General features: G+C 43.7%; 1 protein-coding gene across 3 annotated transcripts in view; it reads right to left on the bottom strand.

Annotated features, from left to right (window-relative positions):
• Positions 1 to 12,518, bottom strand: part of eva1aa (eva-1 homolog A, regulator of programmed cell death a) — a gene marked incomplete at both ends in the record, with an annotated part of 79,555 nt that overhangs the window by 50,716 nt on the left and 16,321 nt on the right. For all 3 annotated transcript variants that reach the window (XM_083898953.1, XM_083898952.1, XM_083898954.1), the window contains 3 exons: positions 3,103 to 3,255; positions 5,245 to 5,368; positions 7,408 to 7,631. In XM_083898953.1, coding sequence (XP_083755079.1) covers positions 3,103 to 3,255; positions 5,245 to 5,368; positions 7,408 to 7,631 — 501 coding nt within the window. The remainder of the gene's footprint in view (positions 1 to 3,102; positions 3,256 to 5,244; positions 5,369 to 7,407; positions 7,632 to 12,518) is intronic.

Genomic DNA, 12,518 nt, shown 5'->3' with positions numbered 1-12,518 from the left:
ACACATAAATACTATCTAGAAGGGTTAGATTTGGGCAATTCTTGTTTTGACAGACGTCACGATTGTGATTTTGGCTGGGTATCAACCTTCTGTGGTATCAACAGATACTCCAGGCTGGGTATTGAACTTCTTCTGGATCACGTAATATGAAACACGTGTTGTCATTTGATCTTAAATTTCAAATTTTATGTGGAGAGGATTAAAGGAGAATGTCGCAGCAGCAAAAACTGGAGAATTTGACCATGTGCGATGTAATATTTTGGGCACCAGGTTAACGCGCGTTAACGCATGACGTGTTTCCATGACGACTGACCGGAAAAAGACGTGCGTGACGTCATGTTTACGCAGTTAGCTACTTTAGCAGCATTAGCTCGTTTAGCCCCGTTAGCGCGCCTACAGTCGAATTGGAACGGTCTGTTTATTAAAAGAAAAGAGTCTGAACGTAACGTCATGTTTACGTGAGAGTCTCACGTAAACATGACGTCAAGTGTGTCTTTTCCCGGTCAGTCGCCATGGAAACGCGCCATGTGTTAACCGCTGTTATCGTGTAAACACGCCCAGCACTAGATCTTAATAAATCTTTTGTTAAAAATGGATTAGTAAAAATTGATATAGAAAAAAATATTGTTCAGGAATCAGTACTTAAGACCAGCTATTGATCCCATATTGAACATGTTAAATCAGGGCTGTCAAATGTAAGGCACGTGGGCCAGAACCAGCCCACCAGTGGGTCCAATCCGGCCCCCAGGATGGATCTGTGTAAATATCACATTAATCATAATGTAAATATGATATGATATTTTTAAAATTGCACTTGTTTTTCTCAAGAAAATTGTTCATAATGATGTTTTGTAAAAAAACTTAAAAAAAAGTGCTGTTGTTCATATGCTATTATGCTAGTCTGACACCCCTGAAACCACTAAGAGTAAAGTATAAACTCTGAGTCAGATATGATGCATTTATCCTAAATTGCAGCCTTTGCACTTTGCCGTATTTCAATGTGTTTTGAATGTCACTCAAACAACGCTGCCCTTTCTATACGTCTCTGATTACCCGGTGACTGACAGAGGTGACACTGCCGGGTCAAAAGTATGACACGGCTGTCATTAAGAAGGTGACACACACACACACACACATATCCCAGGGTGACTAACATGTGTAACCTTTTCTTTGAGTTTTGAATCATAGCACCAGTTAACTTACACCTGCTTTGGCTACTTATTTACTTATTACCTCATAATCCATTTCCTTCTATACATTAATGAAACAAAGGCCCAACAGCAGATAAAATGAGGCAACGAGGCGAGGGCCACCTCTACAGTAGCTATAGATATACAAAGACTTGTCATGTATCCAGGGTTAGAGTCATTAACATTCTCCTAAACATGAGCTGAAGTATATCTGGATATCCTGTATACACACACACACACACACACACACACACACACACACACACACACACACACACACATACATACTTGGGGGGGAACTCAATACTGTCCCTTTTCCACAGGCCAAATTCTGCGCTTTGGAGGACTGAGACATCTGATCTACATTCCAGCACAATTCCCCTGACAATGTGTGTGTGTGTGTGTGTGTGCGCACGTCTGTGTGTGGACCTGAGCTCGAGCAGTGGTTTTATATGACTCGGGTATTCAGCGCGAGATAAAGAAATGCTAAATGGTGACATTTCTTTTTTGAAAGTAAAGTTATTAATCAGTTATCCTGCGAGACGGTGTCGGCGTTGATGACGTTAAGGGATGGGTGTGTCAGGGAAAGTCTTTGTTCTGGAGCGGGAAAAAAACACACACACGGCGTACAGGAAATGAGCCACAACAATATCTCGAGGCTAATAAGCCAAATATGAAGCGCTAATTTAAGAACCTCTTGGTTCTGATGTTAACCCCGTCAATATCTTAGATAAGATGTTCATTTTGAACAAAATGTCTCAGCAAAAACACAAAATCAAAGCTCAGATTGAATTTCACTTGCCATGTTCATAACAGAATACCAATAGCGGGACAAAGAGACGTCTCATTTAATTTTCATGTAAACCCAAGCAGTCCTGTAGTAGTTTATACGTCCAGCTCATGTCATAATGACCCCAAAACAAAGATAAATCTAATTGAAAAAGACTGAAATCAACGCTGACAATGTAAAATAATTAGTACTGGGTGCGTTAACGCATTAATTAACGTCGTTAACGCATGGCGCGTTTCCTTGACGACTGACCGGAAAAAGATGCGTGTGACATGTTTACGTGACTCCGTCTCTAAAGTAACGCTAAACTTTAAAAACATACATAAGCAGTACACAGGTACGCTGGTTACTTGTGGCGCTGCTCTTTTCCTTTAATAAACAGACCGCTCCAGTTTGACTATAGGCACGATAACGGCGCTAAAAGAGCTAACGGAGCTAACTGGTAAAGGGTGCCCGGACTCCGGTGTCGCGGCACGTAAACATGACGTCATGCGCGTCTTTCTCCGGTCAGTCGTCATGGAAACGCGTCGTCATTAACCTAGTGCCCAGCACTAATTACATCACACATGGCTCCAGTTTGACTCTAGGCACGCTAACGGCGCTAAAAGAGCTAAAGGAGCTAAAGGAGCTAACTGGTAAACGGTGCCCGGACTCCGGTGTCGCGGCACGTAAACATGGCGTCGCGCGCGTCTTTTACCGGTCAGTCGTCATGGAAACGCGTCATGTGTTAACGTGATTTAACCTAGTGCCCAGCACTAAAAATAATGATAATAATCATGCTTCCCAGAGGATAAATAATTAATATGATTACACACTTGTTTTCTTATGTTACACTACAAACAAAGTCAGAGTGCTGCTAACAAGTTTGCTTATATGAGAATTACAAGAAAGTAACATAACTGGTTTGCTGGATGGAAAAATCACGTACCATCAAAAGTAATTAAGTGTCTCTGAAGAAGTTTGAACTTGTAAATATGTGGCGAAATATTTGGAAACTATAACATTCTGGCCAAAAATAACGGATCTAAGGGGCTAAATAACATCTAATTTGAGTAAAATGTTTTGCAAGTGTAAAGACATGAGTTTGAAATGATCTGTCGTGTACAGTAAAGTGCACCTTACCTACTGACGGCGCCCTCCGGTGATAAAGCGGACACTCCAGCGTGCCCTGTTGAGTGCGGCCAAACATGGCGGAATAAATGGCGATCTGCATGCCGCGCTTGCAGCTCAGCCTCATCCTCTCCTCCTCACAAACCACCTTGCTCTTATACTCGTCTGCAGATACAGAGAAAGAGAGAGAGAGAGAGGATAAGACATCATGAAAACACATTTATTACAAACAAAACCATTCGCTTTCTGTGTGGTTTGCTGAAAGGTGAACTGAGCATGGAGAACAGAGGCCTGAGTGGACATGTAGTGCCATGCATTGGCATTCCTCGCACACATCCAGCCACAGTGACCTGTGACAGCCACTGCAGCTCCACTGGCCAGCAAACAAAAACACAACAGCGGACGTTTCCACACGTCCGATGTGGGGAGTGGAACAGGAATGCAGAAAGAGGATAGGGCCGTGAGAGACGGGGGTTTTCGACTTCCCTTTCTCCTTCACTTCCTCCGTTCTGCACACACCTTTCGCCTTTTCAGAGGCATTGACACCTGCCCCGCTGCACCTCACTAACACTCCATGTGACCATTCTCTCCTGCTCTGTGAAGTCATTGGTTAAGTGACAGTGAACAAAGAGCTGTTGATTGGCTCCCGGGGGGGGGGGGGGGGCTGGGCGAAGAGAAAGAAGAAAAAGTGGTTGTGGAAAAAGGGGATCAGTGGATTAATGCCCACTTCTGGTCACTCTGGTGTGAACTGCCGCACAACTCGACGCAGCACGGCACCGAGTCATGAATGGAGGCTGAAATCTGGGTGGGATTAATGCAGCACTGCTGTGACTCCACTCAAGTGATACTTTTAGCTTTGTGGCTCATAGGGAGAGGGTTTAAGGAGGAACAAGTGTTTATCCTTTTAAATTGAGCAGAGAAATAGGGGCAGGAAGGCCTGTTGTCGACATGGAGAAATTGTCATTTGCCATTAGATCTCCCTCGCAAATTCCCTCAATCTTTGTTTCGACGAACAAGGGGACTTAGATTTTTATGTGGTTTCCTACACAACATTGTGGTGCTGTTAATACTTACTTGAGAACACAATATGTTTGAATCCACACATGCTATTTGTAGTCCATTTGTGTGTTTGCGTTTGGCTTTTCAGTGTCAACAACAGGAAAACAATGGAATAATGCTTACTTTATTATTTAATTACATTAATATGTCTGTATTTATATGTAAGTGTGATATAACAAATACAAGAAACACGATTTTGATAATGAAAAACTGTTGTGCATGTGATCTACGTCTAAAATCAACCCTAAATATTTCAGCACTGGTGATATATTTGTAAAATAGAGGGATGAGAAGCTAGTAGGGATGTGAATCTTTGGGCGGCTCACGATTCGATTCAAAATAGATTCTCGATTCATACGATTCTCAATTCAAAAATTGATACATTGCATAGTGTGTTAAGGCGTTAAGGTGTGTTAATAATGTGATAATGTGATCACACAAAGGCAAACTTAAGACAAAAGTTAACATATATTCATTCAAAACAAATGAAAACTTTCTTACTGTACAAAAAAAATAACTTGCATAAATAAAAGCTTGGGCTAGCTGCCTTTTTCTCCCAGAAGTAACACAATCTGGTGTTTTGTTTGGTTTTTCAAAATCGAATAGAACCGCGATTCCTATGTGAATCCATTTTTTCCCCCCACCCCTAGAAGCTGGTGCCAAAAAAGATGTAAACATTTACTAAATTGGTGTATAACGAGTTCAATATGTGATAATAATAACGACTCAAAATAAACCACCGCGGTTTATTACCAAAGGAGATGGTCGTTTATGGCGAGTCTGACATTTTATTATACTGATAAGTGCTGATAACCGGTAAGGTGTGCGACGAGTGAGTTCATGGGGTTAGTCGTTGCTTCCTCTTGGATCTTGCTCCAAGAAAAAAATACAGAATGCACGTCAAGTTTGGGCCAATTTCAGACAAAAACGATGGGACGCCTGACGGGTAAAATGGAGTAAAATTACTATATAATCCCATTACACCAAAGGTTTGCTGCAAAGCATATTTTAGTATGAAACGACGAGACGTTTTCTGACCACGTGTGTGAGGAAAAGGGAAAAGACTGGTGGGATACGATGTGATGAGGGACTTACTAGGTCTGCATTTGTACCAGACAATGAGGTATTTACTGCTGCCAGGACACTGGTCCGTCCCAAACACGCGGCTGTTGACAAGGACTTGACAGCTCCTTCTGTCTTGGCACTCGTCCAGCATTTTCTGCGGAGGGAAAAGAGCGACAGAGAGCGGAGAGAGGAGACCAAAGAGGGGTTTTAGGTGAAGAACAATAAGCCAACGATGTGAGACCAGTAGCGGGGCAAACCTAAAACCACTTCAAACACTCTGCTTACACCCATGGGATTGTGGAGAAGAGGAGCAGGTCAGAGGGGGAAAAAGGGGAACGGGAGAAAGACATTTCTGGAAAGCTCCAATCCCGCTCATTTCCTGGCATTTCGCTGCATCTCTAGTTTCATCATCTCGTAGCTTACTGTAACCAAGGTGAGCACATTCCACACGACATTCTCCTGTACTGAAATCCTACTTATACCAACTTTAATAATAAAAAAAAGAAGCATTCATGACAACAGATCATGGAGCAGGCAGCACTGCGAAGAAATAAGGGACATAATTTGCATTTTTTTCTTCCGCAAAACACTAAAAACATGTAAGAATTTACCTTGAGCTTCAAGTACTGGACAAAAATGTCAAACATTTGCGGAGTACACCTTCAAATATGAGAGGAATTACATAACTTTTAAGGAATTGACATTGCTAAAGTTATACTTTTGGTTTCCTACAATTAGCTATTACACTTCATGGTGCCAAGTAGATGAATTATAAAGACAAAAAAACGTACATTATGAGTATGAGTGCAAATGTCTCGTCAGCCTCAGCTGTGCAGTAAAGTACTAATTACCAAATGTTAGCATGCTAACATTCCAAACTTTCTCTTCTTTTTCTGTTGTTGTTCTGTTTCTTTGTCACTGGGTGACCAAAGGAAAAAAAAAATAGTGCTGTGCAAAAGGATAACGCGCTAACGCATGTTAACGCACGTTAACGCATGACATGTTTCCATGACGACTGACCGGAAATAGACGCATATGACGTCATGTTTACCTGCCGCGACACCGGAGTCCAGGCACCGTTTACCAGTTAGCTCCATTAGCTGCATTAGCTCCTTTTAGCGCCTACAGTGGAACTGGAGCGGTCTGTTTATTAAACGAAAAGAGCAGCGCTGCAAATAACCAGCGTACCTGTGTACTGTATGTGTGCCTTTGTTTTTAAAGTTTACCGCTACTTTACAGACTAATTTCAATTTTTTTTCCAGTCAGTCGCCATGGAAACGCGCCGTGCGTTAACGTTGACGCCTTTAAACGCCGTTGACGCGTTAACGTTTGATAGCACTACAAAAACTACATTCATTATGAAGTGCTAATTACCAAATGTTAGCATGCTAACATTCCAAACTAAGATGTTTTGTATACGTTTTTCTCATCTTTTCTGCTGTTGTCCTGTTTCTTTGTCATTGGATAACCAAAATAAACAATATTATCACCATTACAATCATCAATATGGATGAACACAGTTAACTCTATGGCAGAATCTTTGTTGTGAGCATGACAGCAGTTTGAATGTTAGCGTGTAGCTTAAGTGCAGCAATTGCTTTCAAACATACACTATATCTGTATTTTATGTTGCTCATTTATTTTTGCTATTTTATCATCTGAAATAATTCATATTGAAAATAATCATTGTCGGTCATTAATTCTCTCACTTTAACACAAAGCTCTCTCTGTATGCAGTGCTAGCTGTCACGTTGATTATGGAAACAGGGGAGGTGTTTAATGCTTGAAAGCAGGGGAACTAAGAATAAACAAAACGGCTGAATGAATGGCTGAAAAGTGGGAGATGTTTGTGTCGGTGCTAAAAAAAAGTGGGCCACCTAATGTAGCCACGTATTAATTTAGGAGAGGACGTTGAGGCAAGGACCCCATGAAATCGCTTTGTGTGATGGGAACGTACGAGCCTGCGTCCTCTTTAGAGAGTGTAATTTGCTGGAAAACCTCCTCACAAAGCATTACATAATCAGTGCTCATCCCAAATTTAACCCCGGGGGCCAATTTGACCATTTTGACAGTGCACTTTCTCTGAGGAGAATCTACAGCTGCAAAGCAAGGTCATGCACGTGTTAGAAAGAAAGTGGTAAAACAGATCATTTGTCACAATTCCAGAAGATCGAAGGCAAATCGGGTAATTACCTGAAGTGCAGTGGACACCGAACAATATCGATCATCCTCCTGGATGCTGTAAGAACTCAGGAGGGCCTGGTAGCTCTGTGGGCACCGCTGGGGATCAGAGGCGCCTCTTCTTCCGTAGAAAGCCGACTGGACCGTGATGGTGGTGCGCGGCGGGCAGCGAACAGAGAGGAAGTCTCCTTCGCAGGCCTGCTCGGTGTAGTTCCTCAACACCTTGGAAAGGTAGCCTGTAAGACAAGGTGGCAAAGCAGCTCGCACGTTAGAAACTTCCCATCACAGACCAATGCATAGCACTTAAACCTGCAAGACGCCGATGCACGGAAAATAATCCCTAAATTCTAGACAAGAACAACACCCTACCTCTGTATTGCCGACCGGAGGCTCAATTATAAATGTGCGGAGACATTTGATGTTATTTTAATCTCTCCTACTTGTCCCTTTTCATGTTGCATAATGTTTTGCTTTCATGGACAGCTGGCAGTGCAGTATGTCAGCAAGCCTTGACAGAGAACTACTTACATTTAAAAAGACGCACCCCAGGCTCAGAATACCAGAACAACACAGAGAGAGTAAAGCTTTAGCTTATGTAGCTGATAGCGTCAGCCCCGCGGGCATGGCTGTAGAATAGACTCCTGTGTTTGATATTAAAAAATACCTTCCAAGGATAAGGTTGGGAGCCTAACGTTATTACAGCTCAGACTGGATGTTTGTAAAGAGATTTAAAACAGAATTCGATAGCATTCTCGTTCTGCAAACTACAAGGAAATACGATGTCCAACTTATTGAAAACATACACCGGAGAGTAATGTGGGACAAATTGTCCAGTGTCTGTCCTTCTACCTTTTGCATGTTTACTTCCACAACAACACAAAAAGCGTGCATGAAGAGAAACCTTTAAAAAACCATTTAATGGAACAAGCACCACGCGAACTTCCATTTAACCTTTAGAGGCTGCTCGGAAATGACATAAACGCTCTCATTCTTTCGAAAAAACACCGACGACTTTCCCCATTAAGAGGTCTTTGAGAGCTGCCAGTCGGGCCTGTCAGTCACTCATGAGAGCTGAACCCATCACAAAGCCGCCATTAACATTCCAGCCTATGTGAGAAGGGGAACGTAGATAAAGGAGAGAGCGCTGATCCCAGTGGCTACTGTCATATAATGCGACTCTATCTGGTGCATTTATGGGCTGGCTGCAGCGGAGAGAGGACAAACAATCGCTTAAGTACGGAGCGTCTCCCCTTTCAAGAATTTGCTGAAATTGTTCAAGTTAATACCCGGAATTAAGGTTCGTCGTCCAAAGTTACTTCTCGGCTATAGTCTACCCGCCAAATCCAGCGCGGGTGTTTCCCAGCTAAGTGCTCAATAAACACGTTTACGAAGAGTCAACACGAGCTCGCGCTCACACACGCTCACAGAGTGGACACACTGTGATTCAATTACCTTTATTTGGTCAGTGTTTGTTAGGCGAGAGGAAATAGCACCAAAGTGACCTCTAACTCACACATTAGCACACACACACACACACTGTGGCCTTATCGCCATGGCCACACTTTAAAAATGAGGAAGAGAAACAAGAGGCATTCCCAGTTCTCTAAAAAAAAGGTCGACCCTCTGTCTAAATAGAGATGGTTATTAAACTACCGCCAGTGGCCTAGTAGAAAACAGGTGTACATGCAGTCCTATTTTAACTTTATTTAAGGATTTTTCGCATGCCATGTGCCAAATTATTGGGAATGTTGACAATAAACCAACCACAGCAGCTAGCTGTATTGGTATCGGTCATATAGTACGTCAAAATCACTGGATTATATGTAAAAAATACAAAAGATGCCAACACTAAATATACTAAAAATGCTTCCATGAAAGCCCAGGCTCTAAAGAGAGTCATGGACCACCAATATTCAGCGTGAACTTATTCTAAAGGCAGGGGTCTCAAACTGGCGGCCCGGGGGCCACATGCAGCCCCCCAATGGATTACATGCGGCCCCCCCACTTAATATCATGTTATAATGAAAACATGGCCCACGACGTCCTATACCTTTTAAACACAGGCTATCACAAGCTGCCAGCGAGGTGATAGAATATATGTTTGCTAGCAATGTTTATTATAACAGTAATAATACGACATTTGGTCATAATTATCCCATTATTAAATGTATCATATACAACATTCAATTGCATATATAAATACACTTGTTAGGGCCCGAGCCACAAATGGCAGGGGTCCCGAAACGGCTCCTGATATGAATTTTAATTACAGTTGTGCACACTATTATTTATGTAATTTAAAATAAATGTCTGTTTTTGATATTAATACATTCATTTTGTGCATTTGTACATTGGCCCCCAGGTCTTCTGAGTTTGAGACCCCTGTTGTAAGGAGAATAAAGCTGTGTGCTATCAAGCTATTTCCTATTACAATATTATTGTATACTATGTGTGTACGACTCGATTGAACATGACATCAAGACTTACAGAAGGCTGTCTGACAAGATTTTTCCAATTCATTTCTTTGTTTTCATTGCGTGGCCTTAATATCTCCCTCTCCAAAAGTCACAGTATCACTCTTTCACTCACACACAGGTCTGCTCTGCTTGCCACATTCCACACAGGGTGAGGTGAGGGGGGGGGGGGGGGGGAGCTGGCATTCCCCCCCCCTGACAGTCGGACCACACACCAACACGCACCCATACAAAACGTCAACATAAACAACAACGCGGTGAGAGCACGTCCTTGCCGGTGTGTGTGTGTGTGTGTGTGTGTGTGTGTGGCGTTACTGCAACAGTATCGCATTATTAGGGCTGGTTCTTGGCCAAGCGCCATCGCCATGAGAGACCGCGAGCTTGTGCAGCCCTGCAGTTAACCGAGCCTCGGTACAGTGGCGTAACCATGGCGACTGGCTGAGGTTATGAAGGAGGCCCGAAACAGACCGAGGAGATAGATGTCTGAATTCGCACACGGGCCAATTAGGGGAGGAGTTTCTGATGGAGGAGGAGGAGGAAGAGGGATCCTTGAGCAAGAGTTTGAGCACCACAAACACACCGATACGCCTTCCTCCGCCCAACAAAGTGAGACTGTGTGTAAAAGGTAAATAGATTATCTCACACAAACCCTCAGGTGCTTTCGAAAGAATCCATTTCTCTTCTTTTCGCCATCCCACCCACTTCCCACTCTCTCTCTCTTGCCTTCTTCTTCTTCTTCTTCTTCTTCAGGATTGTCACTATTGTTCCATTCAGCCTACCTGTTGACTGAAGTCTCCTTTCAAGGCCAGCGAATCAGGCAGGGTTAGGGGGCACCTGTGTAAACCGCCTAGCCAATGACAGGTGTCCCTCAGAGGCAGAAGGACGAACAATGGTCGAACAATGCTGGAAGAACACCCAGGCGTCTCTTCTCCGCCCCGTTTCTTTTCATGTGGGGCCAGACTCCTTCCTTAACTAGCTCTGTGCCCTTTCCCCCTCGACAAAAGGCACCGCACTATTATGTCTACAGGTTTGTTTATTTGGTCATTAAAAAAGGCGGGAGGCCGTGGTCGTGATGCCGTTCGTGTACAAACCCGACACTCCTAATGAAAGGCCTGCGAGGCCCATTCAATCTCTGCACAAGCAGCATTGGGAAGCAACACCTGCACCTGAATGCATCATGTGAATTATTGTCATATGGTGCAACTCGAGAATGTCCACGCTTTAGCTGCAATCGGCCTATCGTGACGCTCAAAATCAGACGCACTTGTGGTAATTAGCTCCTCATTGGTGGTCACGTGATGACCCCCGGGGTCTGACCCAGCGATAGAGAGGGTCACGGGGTTAGTGACGGTGCCTCTGCGTTGTGTCAACACGACACAGATAGACGCCACTTACAGACGGACTTCCTTGGTCACATACCAAGTGCCAATTTATAGGAATTCTTTGTTTGTTTTTGAATACCAAGGGACTTATGAAGGTTAGTTCTCCAGCTTGAGAGCCTCCACTGCAACCTCACCCGTCTCTCCTTTCAGGTCAGACGGAGAGAGGGAAAGCTCGAGCTAACTCAGGCTCATGGTTGGACTAAGCCGAGGTGTTCAGTGTCTTCTGAGAATGAGTGCGACGGGTATTTCTGACAAGAGCTGAGAGCAGGTGGGAGTAGACGACGGAGAGAGAGAGAAAGGGCGGTTTGACTCCAGAGGCAGTTCAGGTGGATACCCTGTCTGATATTCACGCTCAGGGCTTTCCCTGCTTTTGAAAGATGCCGCCTGCTCTCATTGGCTGGAGATTGAACACTACACCGTGGCTCCAAAGTATGACTGAAGTGTTACAATACTGCGGGGCTTAATGTAGATTATTATTCAGCTGCTTTAAGCCTTTAACTCATTTTTATTATTGTTCGTCAAGCCTTGAGGCAGGAATGTATAATATTGCAAGAATATTAGACGATTATAGCAGAGCTCTTAGGCAAAGTAAATGTCTATGCTTTAGTTCAGGACTAGTCGAGAGGCTGTATAAACTGCAATGTCTTTGAACAGATCATAAATGCATAATAAAGATAAAGACACTTCTACCAATGATAACCAAGAGGTCCTTGAAAGACGCAAAAATCAAAGACAGCGTTGCGTTTCATCTTGGTACATTAGGTATTTAGGCATTTACAGCTTCATGGCTTTTTATTGGTGTTATTTTAAGGCTAATTATAGCCATCAAAACCATCAAATGCGATGAGATGTGGCGGAGGAGGCCCCGCCGCTGTGGAAGGAATTCCCCTTTAACTAGTGATTACTGGGGAAGAGCGGAGGTTTCCCTCCAAAGACGCAGGCCGCGCTGTGGCCGCAATCTAGAGGAAGCTGGCGGAGACGAGGAGGAGACGGCACGGAAAAGCGAGACACGCCGATGAGCGTGTTCATTCAAATTGCTAAAAAGAAGCTTGGTTTTCAGTGAAGGACGCGGGGAAAAACGTGCAGGAATACTGGTTTCAGAGGAGAGAGATCTTTCATAAGCAAAGCCACCACGTACAGGATGTGGCAGCAGAGGTTCCAAAGGCCAGAGTGCGGTGGCTTTACGCCCCGTTGTAATTAGTTCTCTTCCGAAACCGCAGAGGCGGCACGAGGGCCTGGAGCACGGCATGACAAACGATAAAACGAC

This window comes from Microchirus variegatus (genome assembly GCF_963457635.1).
Source record: "Microchirus variegatus genome assembly, chromosome: 12".
NCBI lineage: Eukaryota > Metazoa > Chordata > Actinopteri > Pleuronectiformes > Soleidae > Microchirus > Microchirus variegatus.
The sequence above is the reverse complement of the archived record's forward strand: the minus strand, read 5'-3'. Positions and strand labels throughout refer to the sequence as shown.